This window comes from Petaurus breviceps, unplaced genomic scaffold (assembly GCF_028583685.1).
Source record: "Petaurus breviceps papuanus isolate PSGF00001 unplaced genomic scaffold, PetGlider_PUasm1.0 220, whole genome shotgun sequence".
NCBI lineage: Eukaryota > Metazoa > Chordata > Mammalia > Diprotodontia > Petauridae > Petaurus > Petaurus breviceps.
The window spans coordinates 5,963,557-5,980,371 of NW_027185876.1; the positions used below are offsets into that span (position 1 = coordinate 5,963,557).

The following is a 16,815-nucleotide window of genomic DNA, read 5'->3' on the forward strand; positions in this document are numbered from 1 at the left end:
TGGAGGAGGCTCCGGGAGGGGTGGGAGCGGGTGGAGGATCTGGCGCATGCGCGCTGCGAGAGTGGCTGTACTTGGCGGAGCACCGGAAACTTAGAAACAAAGTTCCGAGTAGCGCCGCCCCCTCCCCCAACGCCCCCCTCCCCCGCCTGTCCCCCTCCCGGCGCGCACACCCTCGGGTACTTATAGGCACCACACGCCCGGCGCGCCGCCAGACCCAGCGAGCCAGGGAGCGAGCGAACGTCTGCCCGACCACCCACTATCGACCACCGACCACCGACCGCGGACCCCGGCTCCTTGCGCCATGTCCAGCAGCTCCAACGTCGTCGCCATGAGGAAGGTGGTGCAGCAGCTCCGGCTCGAGGCCGGGCTCCACCGCGTGAAGGTGAGCCCCCTCCCCAAAAACCCCCTGCAGCCCCGGGAGGGGCTCGGACCCCAAACCCCGAGACCTCATCACCCTGGAGACCCCAAACCCCGAGGCACCATCTCTCCAAAAGATCCTAGCCCCGCAGAGACCCCAGACCCCAGTGCCCCTAGAGACCCGAGATCTAGAGACCCCAGACCCCGATATCCCAGCCCTCCGGAGACCCCAGCCCCTCGGCTGGCCACAGCACACTTGGGTCAACAAGTGTCTGAGCCTCCTCCGAATTTCCCCAGCGGGCGGACTCTTCCCCAGACCCCCGACTCTTGGTCATTCTAATGACCCCCTCCCCACTGATCCTGCCCAAGCCGGACTGGGGGGGTCCCTGCCCCAACTGACACTCTGGTGGAGCGGGTGGGGACGGGGACAAAGACACTTTCGTGATTTCTTGAGCCTTGCCCCGCGCTCGCTTTTTGTTTCTGTCTCAGGTTCCAGGCTCAGATTCCCATGTGCCGCCCTGTACGATGTCGCTTTCCCCATCTTTTCCCTTGACCCGCCCCTTCCCTACCTCCCCCCACCCCGACAAACGTCGCTCCCCTAAGAAACCGATCCCGAGGCTCCTCTTGTCCCGTTTCTAATTGGGTTCAGAGTTTATACCCTACACAGGTCTTAAGTTCTTCCGTCTCCTGAGAACAGGAAGAAAAACTTGGGCTGATCTTTTACAGGTTCCACTTTTTGTTTTTTTAACTACCATTTTTGCTACGGAAGAAAAATGAAATCATCGTCGTAGTGAATTTTTGGTTTGCTTCTGTTCATGCATGGTGAAGGGGGGGGGGCGGAGAAAGAGTCCGGGGAGGACTAAAAGAGAGATGAGATGAGAAAAAAAAAATTTATTAAAACAATGCAACCTTCTGGGACGTGAGAGAAATAGTCTCCTTGGGCTAGGGGGAAAGAATAGCTTCGAAGTAAGGACCACTTAGTAGTTTACAAAATGTTTTTTGTGCTGCCCACTGCGGTGCAGGTGAGTGGATTGATTCCCACCTCTGAGGCTTTTTGACTTGTGTGACCTTGGGCAAAGAACTTAACTTTTCTTGGCCTCAGTTTCCTTGTGTGTAAAATGAGGGTATTGGGCTCAAGGACTTTTAAAAAATCTTCTGTGACCTTGTCATGCCCCTCCTTAGAAACGCATTCAGGTCAATCAATCCATCTTGCTACTCTAGGATAGTCTTCCATTTATAAGCTGCCAGTCTGTAGCCCACCCACTTTTTAAGCCCCAGCTCAGATTTTGTCCTTGATTGATACCATTCTTAAACTCCCTTTCTACAGTATCAATGAGCACTGTTGCATACTAACCATTTTCTAACTATTGCTTATAATCCAACACTTTATTATATCATGATGTAAGTAATGCCTTGTTTCATGCTGATTGAGTTTCATTTCTACAACTGGATTATCATTTCTTTCCTGGCTTGCTCTATTGTATATACACCTGTCACTAGGACAGGGCTAGACCATAGTGTTGAGGTGTGATAATAGTTGGCACTTGATGCATAATTTCAAGACTAGCAAATCGATTGACATTCATTATCTTACTTGATTTTCACTGCAACCCTAGTGAGACTGGTTGTCACTTCAGGTATTAGCCTCATTATTTAGATGAGGAAACAGACTCAGGTTATTTGCAGGATATTCACAGCTAGTTGTCTTGAGAGACTGATTTGAACCCATTCCTCTTCTCCTTAGAGTCAGCTGTTTCTACCTTATGGGCTTCTGTGGACCATGGACATATTTATTAAGGGGTGAGGAGAAGCACTTTCTTAGATGACATGGTGTACAGAAACTGTTAAAAGTAGGCAGTTTTCAGAACGATTTAAAAATTGTCTTGATTAGACAAGTCTTAAATTGGAATTGGAAGTTGTCTGGGATAGTTTGATCCAACCTTATGTGAATTGGCTGGATATGAAGTCCAAATGTGAAATGGTAGTCTTGAGAGGCTCAAGTGGATCAGAAGAGATATTTTGTTCATAAACAGTCTAAGTAATAGGATCACTTAGCATATGCATACTAGCCTTTAATTAGTGCATATATCCTCTCTGAGGTATAATCTTGTTTGTTTTGAGTAAAGAGCTGAGGAAAACCTTTGGTAAAATATTTCTATCACCTAACAACACTTTGTTCTCTATTTGTTATAAATAGGTTTCTCAAGCTGCTGCTGATCTGAAACAATTTTGCCTGCAAAATGCCCAAAATGATCCCCTGCTGACTGGGGTATCTTCCAGTACTAATCCTTTCCGGCCCCAGAAAGTCTGTTCATTCCTGTAGCAAGATGATCTTAAGCTACTTGGGAAGGGTAAGTTACCTTAAAAAGATAAAAACCCAACAGGTTAATTCCTTTGTTGAACACAGTTCCCAGATGTGTCTACCTGTACCTTTTCCCAATTGGTTCCAGTTCTTTCTACTGAAGTAATGCAATATCTAATTACACTTTAACTTAGCAGTGCCCTTCTATTTAGCTGTCTCACCAATTCAAGATGAATATTCTTTGGTTAAGTAGACACTAAAAACCAGCACAAGAACACCATTACTGATTTTGGCTGGATGTGAATTGTTAATGCAGTAAAATATCAAGTCCTGAATTCAGAAACAAATTGCTGAATTTCCTAGAATTAATCGAGTTAATCAACTTGTTTAGCTAAATGAGCCAGAGGATTAGGAAACTAATGATTAGAGGTTAAACAAAAAAACTTAATCATCATTGCATATAAAAATATTGTGTAGAGGCATTTACTAAATCATCTAAGGAAAATGAAACTGCAAATTTAAAACTGAATGACCCTGACAATCTGATCTTTTTGTGCAAGCTGAAGCTTAAATGGCAAAACCTGGTTGGGTTTTTTTTTCTGTTAACTTAAAAATAGTTAGCCAGGAAGAAAACAGCCAAGGAAATAGTTCAATAGCATTAGCTAGAAGAAAAACAAGCAACCTTAGACTCTATTTGAATTTTTCTTGTGAAAGGTCCACCCTTTATAGAAATTCTGAAATCTTCAGTGTTCAGGAAGTTGTTTCCTGAAAATACCATGTTACAGTTGTACCCTCCCTACTTGAGCACAATCAAAAGCCCATGTGTGTCAAATTATTGCGTATTCAAAAAGTAACCACCAGAACTATATAAGAGGCTATCGTACCAATACAAAGTATTTTTTAATACAAGAGGTTCTATTACTAGTTAGAAAGTAGCATGTTCTACATTTAACACAGTTTAGAATCCAGCTCCATTCACAAATGAATGGTGGGTATACAAATAAGCTATTTGGTTCTCCTAAGAGGCACTTGCCCTTTATTATACAGGTGGGACTCTGGTTATGACTTAACAGTTCACAGGATAGCAAAAGATGCCACAGGAATTAGAATCCACATCTTCTGATTCAGTACAAATCAGTCTCAAATTTTGGGTGTGCTCTAGGATCGCTTGTTTTTATATATTTATAACATATGAATGTATTCTTTAAGAGTAACTTCTCCTGTGTAAACTTTTTTTTTTCAGATCTCCGAATCCATCTTCATATGTGGATCTGTGACGTAACTTGATGTTCTGTGATGTGATGTGAATTGTGACTATTCAAAGGAGAGAGAATTCTGAAGCCTGCACAAAAGTTTAATCTATATGTGTGTAACAATGTGCCAAGTTAATCATCCAAATTTCAACTTGTGTCAGACTTTCTCATCTACCTCTCCGAATTTTCATCCATTTCTGTTTTGTACACTGGCAAGAATACAATAAAGTATTCAGATGAAAATCACATTTTTGTCATTCTTTAAGGGTTAATAATGGGTTTCAAGGACTCATAGGGTAAAAATAAAATATTAAATAAGGAAAAAGAATCATAGGGTAAAACCTGAAATCAAATGTAGTTTATTTCAATGTATATAAAATTAATCCAGTTCATACAGGATGTCCTTTGAGTTATTTCTGTATTGATGAAAAGCTCTGCTGAATTATTAGATTCCCTCTTGCAATCCCTATCATACCAACATCACAGAATATGCTATTGCAAGGTTATTACCTATCTAATGGATAGATGCAAAGAGATTCTTTTAATGACTTGGTGTATGACCAGAGAGGTGTTAGAATCTTGGACTCCTAGTCTAATTCTCTTTTCAGTCATCTCTCAATACAAGGTGAAAGTTATAAAAAATAAATATATTAAAGAACATACTCCAACATTTGTTTATTATTACTACACAGAGCAGAAAAATTCAAAGAATAATCAATGAAAAAAACTTCACTGACAAATATAAGGCTGAAAAGTGAATGTGTCTTCAGACAAGGTCTCTTCAGTCAAAAAGAACAAAGTTCAAAACAGGTGCTGTTCAATCCTGCTTTCTCAATACTTCATAAATGAAATTTCCTTCTACTTGTGTCCATTTCTCGGGGCTAAAAACCAAAAAAAAAAAATGGCTTAAGTAAAATGCATAGGTACAAGAGTAAAATCAGCTTAAAGTTAATAAAATAATTAAATATAAGTAAATTTTAAAATGTAAACAATTATAGCTAATAAAATCTATATCACATACACATATGAGAAAAGATCTATATTTATATGGTATTAGAGCCTTAGTTTGATGCCAAGTCAAAAGAAGCTGTTTCTCCATTAACTAAAAAATTAGGTGTAGTCTAAACCATAAGTAATCTTGTTAAAGCAAAAATTATTGCTCCCCCCAAAATCGTTTCTACTTGACTGTCAAAAAGAAACTATTTCAGATTACTACCTTACACACAATTTTCAAACCAAGTATTTCTAGAGATCTTTGAAAGAAACTAGTCAAAATAGTTTAATCTATTTATCCCTGGAGTGGGGAACTTTTTCATGCAGGAAGGCCACATTAATATTTAGTTGTAATCAAATAAGGCTGCCTTCAATAAATTTTAATTAGATATACTTAAAAATGTACATCATTCTGTAAAAATCTAACTACTATGTACTTAATTTCAAAAAATGAAAACTATTTGTTAATTTTAAAGTTAACTTTTAGTGACTTTGTTATGTCTGCTTTTTGCTGGGAAGTGTATGAATATTTTCTTGCAGCAGGGAGGTCTGCAGTTTCAGTCATTTGTGACCTTAAGGGCTGCTTGATTTGGGTCAGGTAGGAGAACATAGATTCACAACAATAAGTGGTTCAAAAGGAAGAAAGAGTTTTTTGGGCATGTTGCTGCAGGTGTGGGCGTTCCACTGCATTTTTCCATATTTCTACTGGATCTTTCTTAGCATCTAACAATGACTTTAAAATGTCATCTAGAGAGCTCAATCAATTCCATCTGTAGTTCTAAAATGCTCATCTGAGTGTGACATCATGATTCTCAAAGTCAGCGAATCTTTCACCGTATTCTCCAAGTAACAGGTCTACAACAGCTACATACTCTTCAAATGTTTTGCATACATCATTAATGTTCATCTGAAATTTCCTTCTGAAGAAGTGTTTTTAAAAAAGAAAGTTTCTTTTTCTTTTTGGAGGGCAACTGGGGTTGTGACTTACCCAAGGTCACACGGCTAGTTTTTGTGTAAGAAAGTTTTTCTTTTCTAAATGTATAGATATTTTTTTGCCACATATCATATATAGACTTAGCTTTACCTTGTCATTTTTATTTGACATGATATCACACAGAAATGCAGCATTCCTATAGAAATCTCTCAATAATCCACATGGCTGATTCTGTTCTCACAGAGATAAAATTCTGCCTAACACCTGTCCCTGCGACAGAATACACTTTAGAATGATATAGCAGACACGGAATGCCTCATAGTTCAACTTTAGCATGCTATGAAACTGACAATGCTGCATTTGCACAAATATAGTTAACAATACTTATAACTTGTTGCAAAGCATCACTTAAAACAGTAACTTTAGCACAGAGATTTGCCGATGTAAGATACAATGAAAAGAAAGGAGCATCTGGATGTTAATACTTTTTTTATTTGTGCAATAAACCCTTCATGTTTTTCTGTCATGGAAGGCACACTCTCTGTACATACACTTCAAGACATTTATCTTGAAAGTTGCTGGTGATATCTATTCCCTGTGTTCTGTTCACAAGAGAGCACAAAGCAAGTAACTCTTTGTAGTAAAGAAAATCTTCTCTTATGACCAGAATGAAGTCTAAAACAAGTGCCATCAGTAGCATCAGTTAGTTCATCCAAAGTGCCTGGATAATATATATTTTCCTTTTGAAGTATTGCATGAAGTTGTTCTGTTAAGGTGAAGGCTAGTTCATGCTGCTGATCAGTTATGGTTCTCCTCGAAAGAGGCAGTTTGTACTTTGAAAAGTTATTGGGGCATCTTAGAACTTTGACAGTGCATTCTTTCACAATTTCTACATCACTGAATGGCTTCTCTTTTGGCCCCCCCTCCCCCAAGTTTATAAGCTACTTTACAAGGTGCTTCAGTGGCATTATTTCCAGGTCTTATAGCTGCTTGAAAGAATTGTCTTTGCTTTTAATCTTTTAATTTCTGCAATAAAACCTTTTGCAACTTTCCCTCTAATTTAAGATATTTGCGGTCCTTAAGAGTGTTATAATGTTGATATGCCCTGAATTTCTTTAATGTTGATATTGCAGTATCACAAAGCAAGTAAATCATCTTTAGCAGAAACAAGATAATACTGCTACTCCCAATTCTCATTAAAAAAAATCTGTTGGGGCAGCTAGGTGGCGCAGTGAATAGAGCACCAGCCCTGGAGTCAGGAGGATCTGAGCTCAAATCCTACCTCAGACACTTTACACTTACTAGCCATGTGACCTTGGGCAAGTCACTTAACCCCAATTGCCCTGCCTTGCCCCTCTGAAAAGAAAAAAAAAATCCGTTTTCTTCCTTCACCCTTCTCTTGGTCTTTTTTAATATGATGAGCTGTTAAACAAAGAGAATTAAAAAATCTGTCGAACTGTGCACAAATTCACAAATTCCACTTCAAACAGAAACACCACTGTCGAAAGCTGATAACAGATTGGCGTACTCAACCCCCATAAACTCTTGCCAATCAGACTCAAGTGGCAGTGGAGCCAGTTAAGGTGGGGGAAGTTAGAACTAATAATGAGCATAGCAGCCATCAATTTACCCCTCATGGTTCACAAATGATCTAACTACTGTGTTTCCCCGATAATAAGACACTATCTTATTTTTTTGGACAGAAAAACACCAGAGGGCTTATTTTCAGGGGAGGGCTTATTTTAATGAACACTGACAGCAATTTTAATAAACAGGTAAATGTGAACAAAAAAATGTACCTTTATTCAATAAGCAAATCACTGGGGAAGAACAGGATGATGCGCTCACTGCTGCAGCTCTGATTGGATGCAGCTCGTAGTGCAGTGTGCGTTTCACAAGGGGGGGGAACGGTGCATACAGAGGGTACTGTAACGTAGCATGTAGCGTGTAGCGCAGGAGATCACCTTCACTACAGTAGCAATCTCAATAGGGCTTATTTTCGGGGGAGGGCTTATTTTAGAGGAATCTTACACAGTAAGGGGAGGGCTTATTTTCGGGATAGGTCTTATTATCGGGGAAACACGGTATGCTGGTCAATCTGGGAAGATTATTTTGTTGGAACTTATTTAATTCTTTGGTATTTTAAATAGGTTCATTTTAAAAATAAAATAAAAATATAAAAGATGAACAAAAATGTATTAATAAAGATAAAAGGATTTGTTCCAGAAAATTTGGATACAGTCAAAAGGCCACACTTAAGGACCTAGAAGGCTTATTTCCCCACCCATCCATTCCAATTTGGCACAAGCACTTCAGAGTTCAGGATTCGGGAACAGACCTCATTCCTAAAGCTTAAAAATCACTTAGAAGAGGGTTTCCTTTTTGTTTGATGATTTTAAAACTGACTGATCAACTATATTTCAGAATTGCAATACGTACTTTATGAACCCATTCATATTCTCCATATTTAGAATCAAAGGTTCCTTTTTGAAGAGATCTCAATTTTAAGGTAAAACGAGGTCCAAGTTCTTGAATTCCCACTTTCTTTTCGCTCTTAAAAAGGTACCTTGAACAATAAAAGAAAGGTGAATAAATTGATTTTTAAAATTCCTCTTTAACTAGAAGCTAAACCAGCTCTCTTAGTTTCTTTCCATATGACAAAGAACAGAGCCTAAGTATCTTTGAGATGGATGGCATCTCCAAAGGTCTTTTAGATAAATCCCTGCCTGAATCATGAATCTTCCCTCTTAACATCTGCAACATCTAGCCTCCACTAGATAGCCCTATTATGAGCAGAAACCTGCTGCCTCCAAAGGCAGTTCATTTCAATTTCTAGACAGTTTTCAGTGTTTGAAATATTTCCTTAAATCTGGCTTTCCATAATTTCTATCTACTGGTCCTAGGCCTGTACTCAGGCTGGGCAAAATTCCTCTTCCACATTCAATCCTTACATTTTACATACACTTTTCCTCTCCCCCATACCTAGCTGCCTTTCTCTGGACTCATTTCTCCCTGCTAATGCCACTCTTTAAACATGGTACTTAGAAATGAAAACAGTATAACTTCAGATGCTATCTGACTAGTGAAGAGTACACAGTAAGACTATCACTGCCCTAATTCTAAACATTACATCTCTATTAATGATTACTAAAATTGTATCTGTTTGGGAAGCTGAAGGAAAATCATAATAAACTATTAACACTTACTGAACTTAGTTAAATAAAACTATCTAGCCATCATTCCCTGATTTATTGAATCAGTTTAATTAATGACCATAAAGCTAGACTTTATCCTATGAAATTTAATCTGACTAGATTCAGCCCATTGCTCCGCTGACAAAATCTTTCAAATCCTGATTCTCTTAACCAGGAGATTTGTTAACCTTTCCACTTCTAGCTTTTATGTCCTGTAAATGATCCAGATAAAAAATACTGAACTGAATAGGGCCACAGACAATTATGAAGCATGACGCTAGAAATGTTCTCAAGTTTCCTATGAATACATTAATTAACGTTTTGTTCAGCTATCTGACTTATTTTCAGTCTACCTTAGCCTCTCATCTAGCTAACTGGGCTTCATCTTGTGGTGTATATAATAAGTGTGTGTGTATATATATATATATATGTATGTGTGTGTGTATATAATAAGTAAACTGGCTAGTTTGGCTAAGAGTGCTGAAGGTGAGGAACAGGTAAAAAGCCTGGAGAGAGGGAAGCTGTAGCTAGCCACTGAAGAGCTACAGATGCCAAAGAGGGGAGTTCCTATTTGATCCTAGAAGCAACTAGGAACTACTGAAGAAAGTGCTGCCTTTTTGAGGGTTAGCTCTGTATTTTTGGTATGGCACTCAGGCAGTTCTCCCTCTAATCTTTAATCTCTTCCTATCTACTCAGGCTCTTTCTCTGATACTTTCAAATGTGTCCAGGCCTCTATCCTTAAAACACCCTCCCTTGACCATTCCATTCCCTCAAGCTATTACCTTACGATCTTTCTTCCTTTCCACAACCAAACTCCTAAAAAAAAATGTTTACACTATTGTCTCCACTTCCTCCTCTCACTCCTCAAATACCTCATCATTCAAATGAAAGTGCTATCCCTGGAGTGGCCAATGATCTCAACTACCAAGTCTGATGATATTTTTTTCAAACTTCATTCATCTAGATCTCAAAGGACTTGACATTGTTGATCACTTTGTCCATAACACTGCTCTCTCTTAGTTCTCCTATCTTATCACTCCTTTTCAGACCCCTTGGAGGGTTAATAATAATCTAATCATGTCTAGTAATTAGAGTCATAGCCCAAGGCTACCCTGGACCCTCTTATCTCTTAGAGATGTCATAAAGTTCCCACAAATTTAATTATCTCTATGCAGATGACTTTCAGATCTAGATGTCCGGTTATAAGACTCTTGGCTAAGTACCACTCCCATATCACCAAAACTATCTAATGAATATCTAAACTCACCATAGGTGAGAAAGAATTCATTATTTTTCTCCTGCAACACACTCTACTTATGAACTTCCCTATTTTTGTTAAGGTATCTAACATCTTTCCAGTCACCCAGCTTCATAACATGTCTTCCTTAACTTCTTTGACTTGTCTCACACATCCAGTCAACTGCCAAGTCCAGACAATTTTCCCCATTCACTCTCTTCTCTTTAGTCATGTGGCCATCCCCTCAGTTCATGCCCTAAGCACCTCTCCTAAACTTCACACAGCCAAACTGAAATCCATAAAGCATGTCTGACTGGGGGCAAAGAGTGCTCAGCTTCATAAACACCAGCAGTTTCTTATGTCCTCTAGGGCTCTATTACACTCCTATTCAGCATTTAAAGCCTCCCTTTTTCACTCCATCTACAATCCTATCAAACCTGTCCCAAACCTTGCTGTGCCTCACCTATGTATGGAATGTACCTCACCCTTTTCTTACAATTTCTATTCTCCTTCCAGGGAAGCTCAAGCACCAGTTTATATGAGATCTTTCCTGCTCCCTTCCTCCCACCCCTAGTTCCAGTGCCTCCCCAATCCACCACTTATTTTGTATGTCTTGTATCTATCTACAGACTATATTCATATGGTCTCTCTTAATTGGATGTAAGCAGAGACTTGCCTTTGTGGCTCCAGAACCTAGCGTCTGGCACACAGAGGAACTCAATAAATGCTTAGTGGTTGACTGACTGGAGAGGAGAGAGCCCGGAGGCTGGGACAACACCTACAGGGCTGTTGCAATAGTTCAATAGTAAATAGGAGTGGAGAGAAAGGAAAAGATACAAAAGATGCTGTGCAGGCAGACTCAATGAGACTTGGCAACTGACAGAGTAAAGGAGAGTGAAGAAGCAAAGATGACCCCAAAACTGTGAACCAGGGTGACTAGAAGAAGGGGGTGCCCTTGACAGAAACAGGGACGCCTGAAGGAGGGAGAAGATAATGAGTTCTGTTTTGTACATAATAATTTTGAGGATACCCCAGGACATTTGATTAGAAATACCCAAAAAGCAACTGGTCATGAGAAACTAGGGGCCAGATATATTACCTAGGAAATGACCCAAAAAGGAAAAGAAGGTAGAGTTAAAATAATTAAAAAGAAATGGTAAGCAAGACAAGGGAAACACGAGTATGAAAAGAAAAAGGAAGCTGGGTGGGACTGTCAAGGTGACAAGGGGGTAATGAGGTAAGGACGGTGACAACTCCAGAGTTCATTGTGGAGACACAAGAAATCTGTCACAGCAATTCAAGAGAAGAGCTACAAGTGAGGACTCAGATCTTCAATTTCAGCAAGTATGGAGGGCAGAGTGAGTTCTGCATTGACATATATAGAGTATATGATAATTCTATTTCTACCACAGCCAAATAACTTATCTATGCTCAAAATGCAGAATGGTCTCCCTCAGAAAAATAAGTCAAGGGATTCAAGGAATGCTTTACCACATGATCAGGAAGAATGAAGGGAAAAACAAGGGCTCCCCTGTCAAGACAACAAAAAAAGGATCTCAAGAAACAGAAAACAAAGCTGCCCAGGCAGAAGAAAGTGAGACCGAGGCAAAAGGAGAGAAGAGAAGAAGCTAAGAAATGGTTGAGGAAGGTGAACCCTCTGAGGAGAAAGCAGCTGGTTGTCTCCCAAAGGATAACAGCGGAGATCTACCACAAAAGCTACTGCAAGAAGCCACTCTGGAAGGCACTGAGGAGGAAGAGAGAAGTGGAAGCAGGCACAAACAGCAACAAAAAGGTCCTTCCTGGTGCAGGCATCCAGGATGGGGCAGATCTTCCTAAGACTTATCAACCCAGATAACGGTACTATCCACTTCTAGAGAACTGCAGGGACACAAATAATACTGATATGTGGAATCTAGAAAGCACAGCTAAAGATGACAAAGTCTTAGGCAAGAGCCTTAGAAGCCTAAGTGTTGTCTTCATCACTGTTCTCAGATGAACAGGAATACCTTCTGAAGAGGATACCAGATTTGATAAATGAACCTCTTATTAAAGCACAGTGCCAGCAAAAGAATACCATAACGTAAAAAATAGGAAATGACAAGCTCCTCGTTCAGAATGGAATCTACCTAACAATATCTAGTAAGAGTATCTTCAAAAGGGTTTTAAGCTGAAAATGAAAGGTATAATGAAGATAACCATCTATGTATATCTGCCAAACTAGATACTGCAAAGAACAGTTACTGCGTAAAATGAAGAAAAGCAACAGACAACTTACAGTTGTTCAAAGGAGAAAAAAATCCAAGGGAGGAACCAACAATAACACCAATGGTCTTAGTTATCTATAAATACATGTACAATATATGGGTAAGAAGCAAGAGGAACTAACACTACTAACAGAAAGATGATAATTTGACCATAAAGGTGCCCATGAGTGTTGGTGGGATGACACTGATAATTGGTACACGATTCAAAAGGCACAGGGGGCTTAAGTTATTTCAGTTTTCTCTCCTAAGAAGAATGATCTGTGAACTAGAAAAGAGAATAAAAATGACTAACAGGGAGCTGATATCCAAGATTAGCAGGCAGATAGTAAGACAATCCCTCTCTGTTCACAAGGAGTTCACGTTTCCAGGCCAAGATGAACTATATCCTTCAGCACTAAAATTGGCAGATGAGATTACTAAACTATCATCAATGATCTCTGAAAGATCATGGAGAACAAGAGAGGCAAAACAGGATTAGAGAATAGCAAATTTTCAAAAAAGAGAGTGCAAACTATAGAACTATGACCCTACCTTCAATTCTTGACCAAATTATAGATGATACATTTAATGCAATACTTTAATAAAGAGCTAAAAAAAAAAAGTAATCATTACCTCATCAGGGACAGGTCATGACAGACAAACCCCATTTACTTCACTGTCTGAGTTATTAGACTTGTAAATCAAGGGAATGCTTTCATTTACCTAAATTTTAACAAAGCTTTTGAATAAATGTCCATCTTTTTTTGGAGGACAAGATGTAAAAGTGTGAGTGAGATGACAATCCAGTTAGGTGAATTCAGAAATGGCTGAATGGTCAGAATCAAAAAGCAGTCACTAACAGCTTGATATCACTTTGGAGACAGGTATCTGGGAAATTTCCCAGGGATGGGGGGCATGGCTCTTAGAGCCACAGATGGCACATTTATCAAATCTGCATATAATACAAAATTAGCTAGCTAATTTACTAGAAGACAAAGTTGGGATTACAAAATATCTTCACAGACAAGAATACTGGGTTAAAGTCAACAAGTGATAATCAGACCCCATTGGAATGTTGTGTTCAGTTCCAAGTGCCACATTTTACAAGGCATATGGATAAGCTGAGGAACATGCAGAGAATGGAAGCCAAGATGGTAAGGACCTCAAATATATACCACATAAAGATGGGCTAAAGGAATTATGCTTAGCCTGGCAAAGAGGAGATTTGGAGAAGCCATTATGAATGGGCTGTCACATAAAAAAAGAAACAGGCTTGCTGTCTGGGCCCAGAGAACAGGACTAAGAAGAATGGGCAGAAGTGTAAGAGGCCAGTTTAGGCTCACTGAGAGGTAAAACTTCTAAAAAGGCTAGCTCAGAGGGGAGTTAGCTCCTTTTCATCAGGTATCTTCACACAATGTCTGGATGACTACTTGTTAAGGTAGAGCTTTGATGAGGGCAGTTTTTGAGCTACCAATTCTGAGACCTTGGGACACTTGAAACAGTTAATAGAAAAAAAGACAATGTATTCCAGTCTTTTGTAACTGTGAAAGGCCATGTAGATACCAGTTTTTATTAATATTAATATTCTTAAAGTACATAGATTCTAATTAATAATTCTATTACATAACTGAAAATTTTACCTGTGAAATCTGAAAAAGATGTAATCCCGCTGATTATGAAATGTTGCAACTTGCCTTCCAATAAACTGAGGATCATGGGGGAAGAGAGAAGCAAACATACGTCCAATGGAATGGCCCAGTCTTGTTGTAAAGTTATTCAGGATTACTTCAGGGGAATGCTGAGTGGGTTCTTTTCCTTTCCTCTGGAACAATTTTGCAGAATTACTATAGGCTTAAGAGAGCTAGTACAGCTCTAGCCATAACTGCATAGCACACACCAAGATTTCTTTAGTTTTTGTCTTAAAATGATGCAAGAAAAGCATTGTTCATTCCAATGCCAAATAAGAATTTATTCTAAATAAGCAGTTAAAATATGTATTTCCAAAGAATAGTTTAGCAGATTAATTTAAGATGTGCAACTGTGATCTTGATAGTTACTTCAGTCTAAAACCAGAAACTGAGACAATGGCACTCAACACAAATGTTCCCTCAAATGACTTACAGATTAAAGAAGGTCCTTACCACAGAAAGACAGGGCAACTCTCATTGCTAGAGGGCCTTTATTTTTATGAAAACTTGGGACAAAAGAAAATGTTATATTTCCTAATACTTACAAAAATAAAAATGGAGCATTACAATTTACACACTTCTAAAAATTAGAAAAATGGAACAGAAGTAATTAAAAAGCTGTTCTCTGGCGAAGAACAAAACAATTCATGCTTCAGTAAGAACAAGAAAAGTTTTCTGTCAGCATTGTTAGGAGGGATAGAATTTAGAAATATGCATAGTGATATTTCAAGCAAAGGGATAAACAAAAAACTTACCTTTATCTCTTTGCGGAGGCGGACACTGCTCATTCTAAAGTGAGCAGTTGGACCATGAGGTAAATGACTTAAAACAAGTCCATCTGATTACAAAATTAAGAATGTATAGAAACTGAACTGATTCAAACATTGTGATACTTAGAATACTTATAATCTTTATCTTGTTTGTTTTTCAGGGGGGGAAGGCAGGGCAATTGGGGTTAAATGACTTGCCCAAGGTCACACGGCTAGTTTTGTGTGTGTGTGTGTGTGTGTGTGTGTGTGTGTGTGTGTGTGTGTGTAAGTGTCTGAGGCCACATTAGAACTCAGGTCCTCCTGACTCCAGGACCACTGTTCTACTCACTGTGACAACTTAGCCACCCCCTTTGTCTTTTAAAACTGGGACTGAGGATGAGGAGAGAAAATAAATGCTTGCTAACTGAAAAATAAAATAAATTGGAAAAAAATAAACTAACCTTACTTAGTCATTTTTCCAAATACAAGTCAATCTAAAAATACACATTTCAGACTATGTAAGTCACTATCTTCCTGGTCCTACTCTCTGACCTTGTAGTCATTACTTTCAATCAACAGATATCATGACCATGAATTAGCATTTACTAAGTACCTACTATGTGTGTTAAACCCTAGGGTGAAGTATGAACCCACACGGCTTATATATGTAAGGAATTGTAATGTTGTTACATGGCTCATCAACTTCAGTGGGGAGATGACTGGTGCCAATGCTCAGAAACCTAAGTCAGCCTAGGAAGTGCCATTTTTCTCCTATCCACTTTCTTCATTGATAGCCCTCAAAGAAGCAGCCATGTTTTCCCTGGACTTTCAGGGCAGTTATCTGTAACATTACACAGACACACAACTGGGTATATATAAATGAGATGACTCCAACTTTGGGGAAGATGTTTTAAACCTCAAAGGTCCAACTACAGCTAAAATGATGCTGATGGGAGGTTCAAGTGAGATAATATATACAAACATTAACATGCCATATAAATGTCTGTTATTACCATAAATAGAAATAAGGAGAAAAATGAGCTTCATTTGTTTGTTGCTTTTTGAAGCAATAAAATAAATGACAGCATTTGCCTTGAAACAAGAGTATTTTTCTATAACAGTTAAATATGGGTCTGGTGATGGATTGTATGTCTGCCATCCAAGGACTAACCCAGCTCAAGCTGGAGAAGCTCAGCATTGATTTACTGGCAGAGTGATGAATTTTTTGGTCACAACAACTCTCAAGGACCATCTCCTCCACTCCAGAAGAGCTGTGATCTGCAGAGGCAGGTGCCACACCAAGAAAATTACTAAGCCTTGAAACACCAGAATTAACTAAGCAAGTAATGTAGTTACTTAGCTACATTTCACTCACAAGTTAACTGAGGAATACAATAGTACCCATGAGCACCCCGTCACAAAGCTGTGTTCAGTCTATTTTAGTTTCCCCGAGTTATTAGTACAAGTGTGTAGTCACATTTATTTAATTCATTACCCTGAAAATATCACTGTCCTACTAAAACAATTTAAAAAAAGAGACATCAAAGTTGCTTGGTTGTTTTTCTAAAAGAGATTTGTTTTTGTTTTTTTTAAGCACATTGACTTAAGAAAAAAAAAAGTTTCATCATAGACTGAGTTGGAAAGGACCTTAGAAAGCATCTAATCTACCCGCATTTTACAGATGAAGAAACTAAGGTCCAAAATGTTCATCTGATTTGCCTAAAGCCCTAAAGTCTCAAAGGTCATTAAGGTGGCAGAAGTGTAATGTGTAATCTTGGCAATGTGAAAAACAGCTCTACTCTATTTTCTGATTCCTTAGTAATTCAATTCCAATAATTCTGGTACATCACAGGTAGATTTCCTTA

At 38.9% G+C, this 16,815-nt stretch overlaps 2 protein-coding genes across 2 annotated transcripts in view; one reads left to right on the forward strand and one right to left on the reverse strand.

Moving 5' to 3' along the window:
- Nucleotides 1–147: 147 nt before the first annotated feature.
- On the forward strand, nt 148–4,158 carry GNG5 (G protein subunit gamma 5). Its single transcript, XM_069094603.1, has 3 exons — nt 148–382; nt 2,555–2,708; nt 3,903–4,158. The coding sequence occupies exons 1-2, from the start codon at nt 302–304 to the stop codon at nt 2,678–2,680; spliced, it is 207 nt and encodes a 68-aa protein (XP_068950704.1). The 5' UTR covers nt 148–301; the 3' UTR covers nt 2,681–2,708; nt 3,903–4,158.
- A 414-nt stretch (nt 4,159–4,572) lies between these two features.
- Nucleotides 4,573–16,815, reverse strand: part of RPF1 (ribosome production factor 1 homolog) — a 34,647-nt gene continuing 22,404 nt past the window's right edge. The window contains exons 6-9 of the mRNA XM_069094602.1: nt 14,957–15,039; nt 14,154–14,335; nt 8,279–8,405; nt 4,573–4,793 (exon numbers count right to left, since the gene is read on the reverse strand). Of these exons, the coding sequence (XP_068950703.1) occupies nt 4,752–4,793; nt 8,279–8,405; nt 14,154–14,335; nt 14,957–15,039 (434 nt within the window). The 3' untranslated portion in view covers nt 4,573–4,751. The remainder of the gene's footprint in view (nt 4,794–8,278; nt 8,406–14,153; nt 14,336–14,956; nt 15,040–16,815) is intronic.

What these genes read in the sequence shown, in the direction of transcription:
- GNG5 (XM_069094603.1), top strand. Translation starts at nt 302, where the DNA reads ATGTCCAGCAGCTCCAACGTCGTCGCCATGAGGAAGGTGGTGCAGCAG. An exon ending in CCGGGCTCCACCGCGTGAAG is followed by an intron (nt 383 to 2,554) that starts GTGAGCCCCCTC and finishes TGTTATAAATAG; the next exon opens with GTTTCTCAAGCTGCTGCTGA.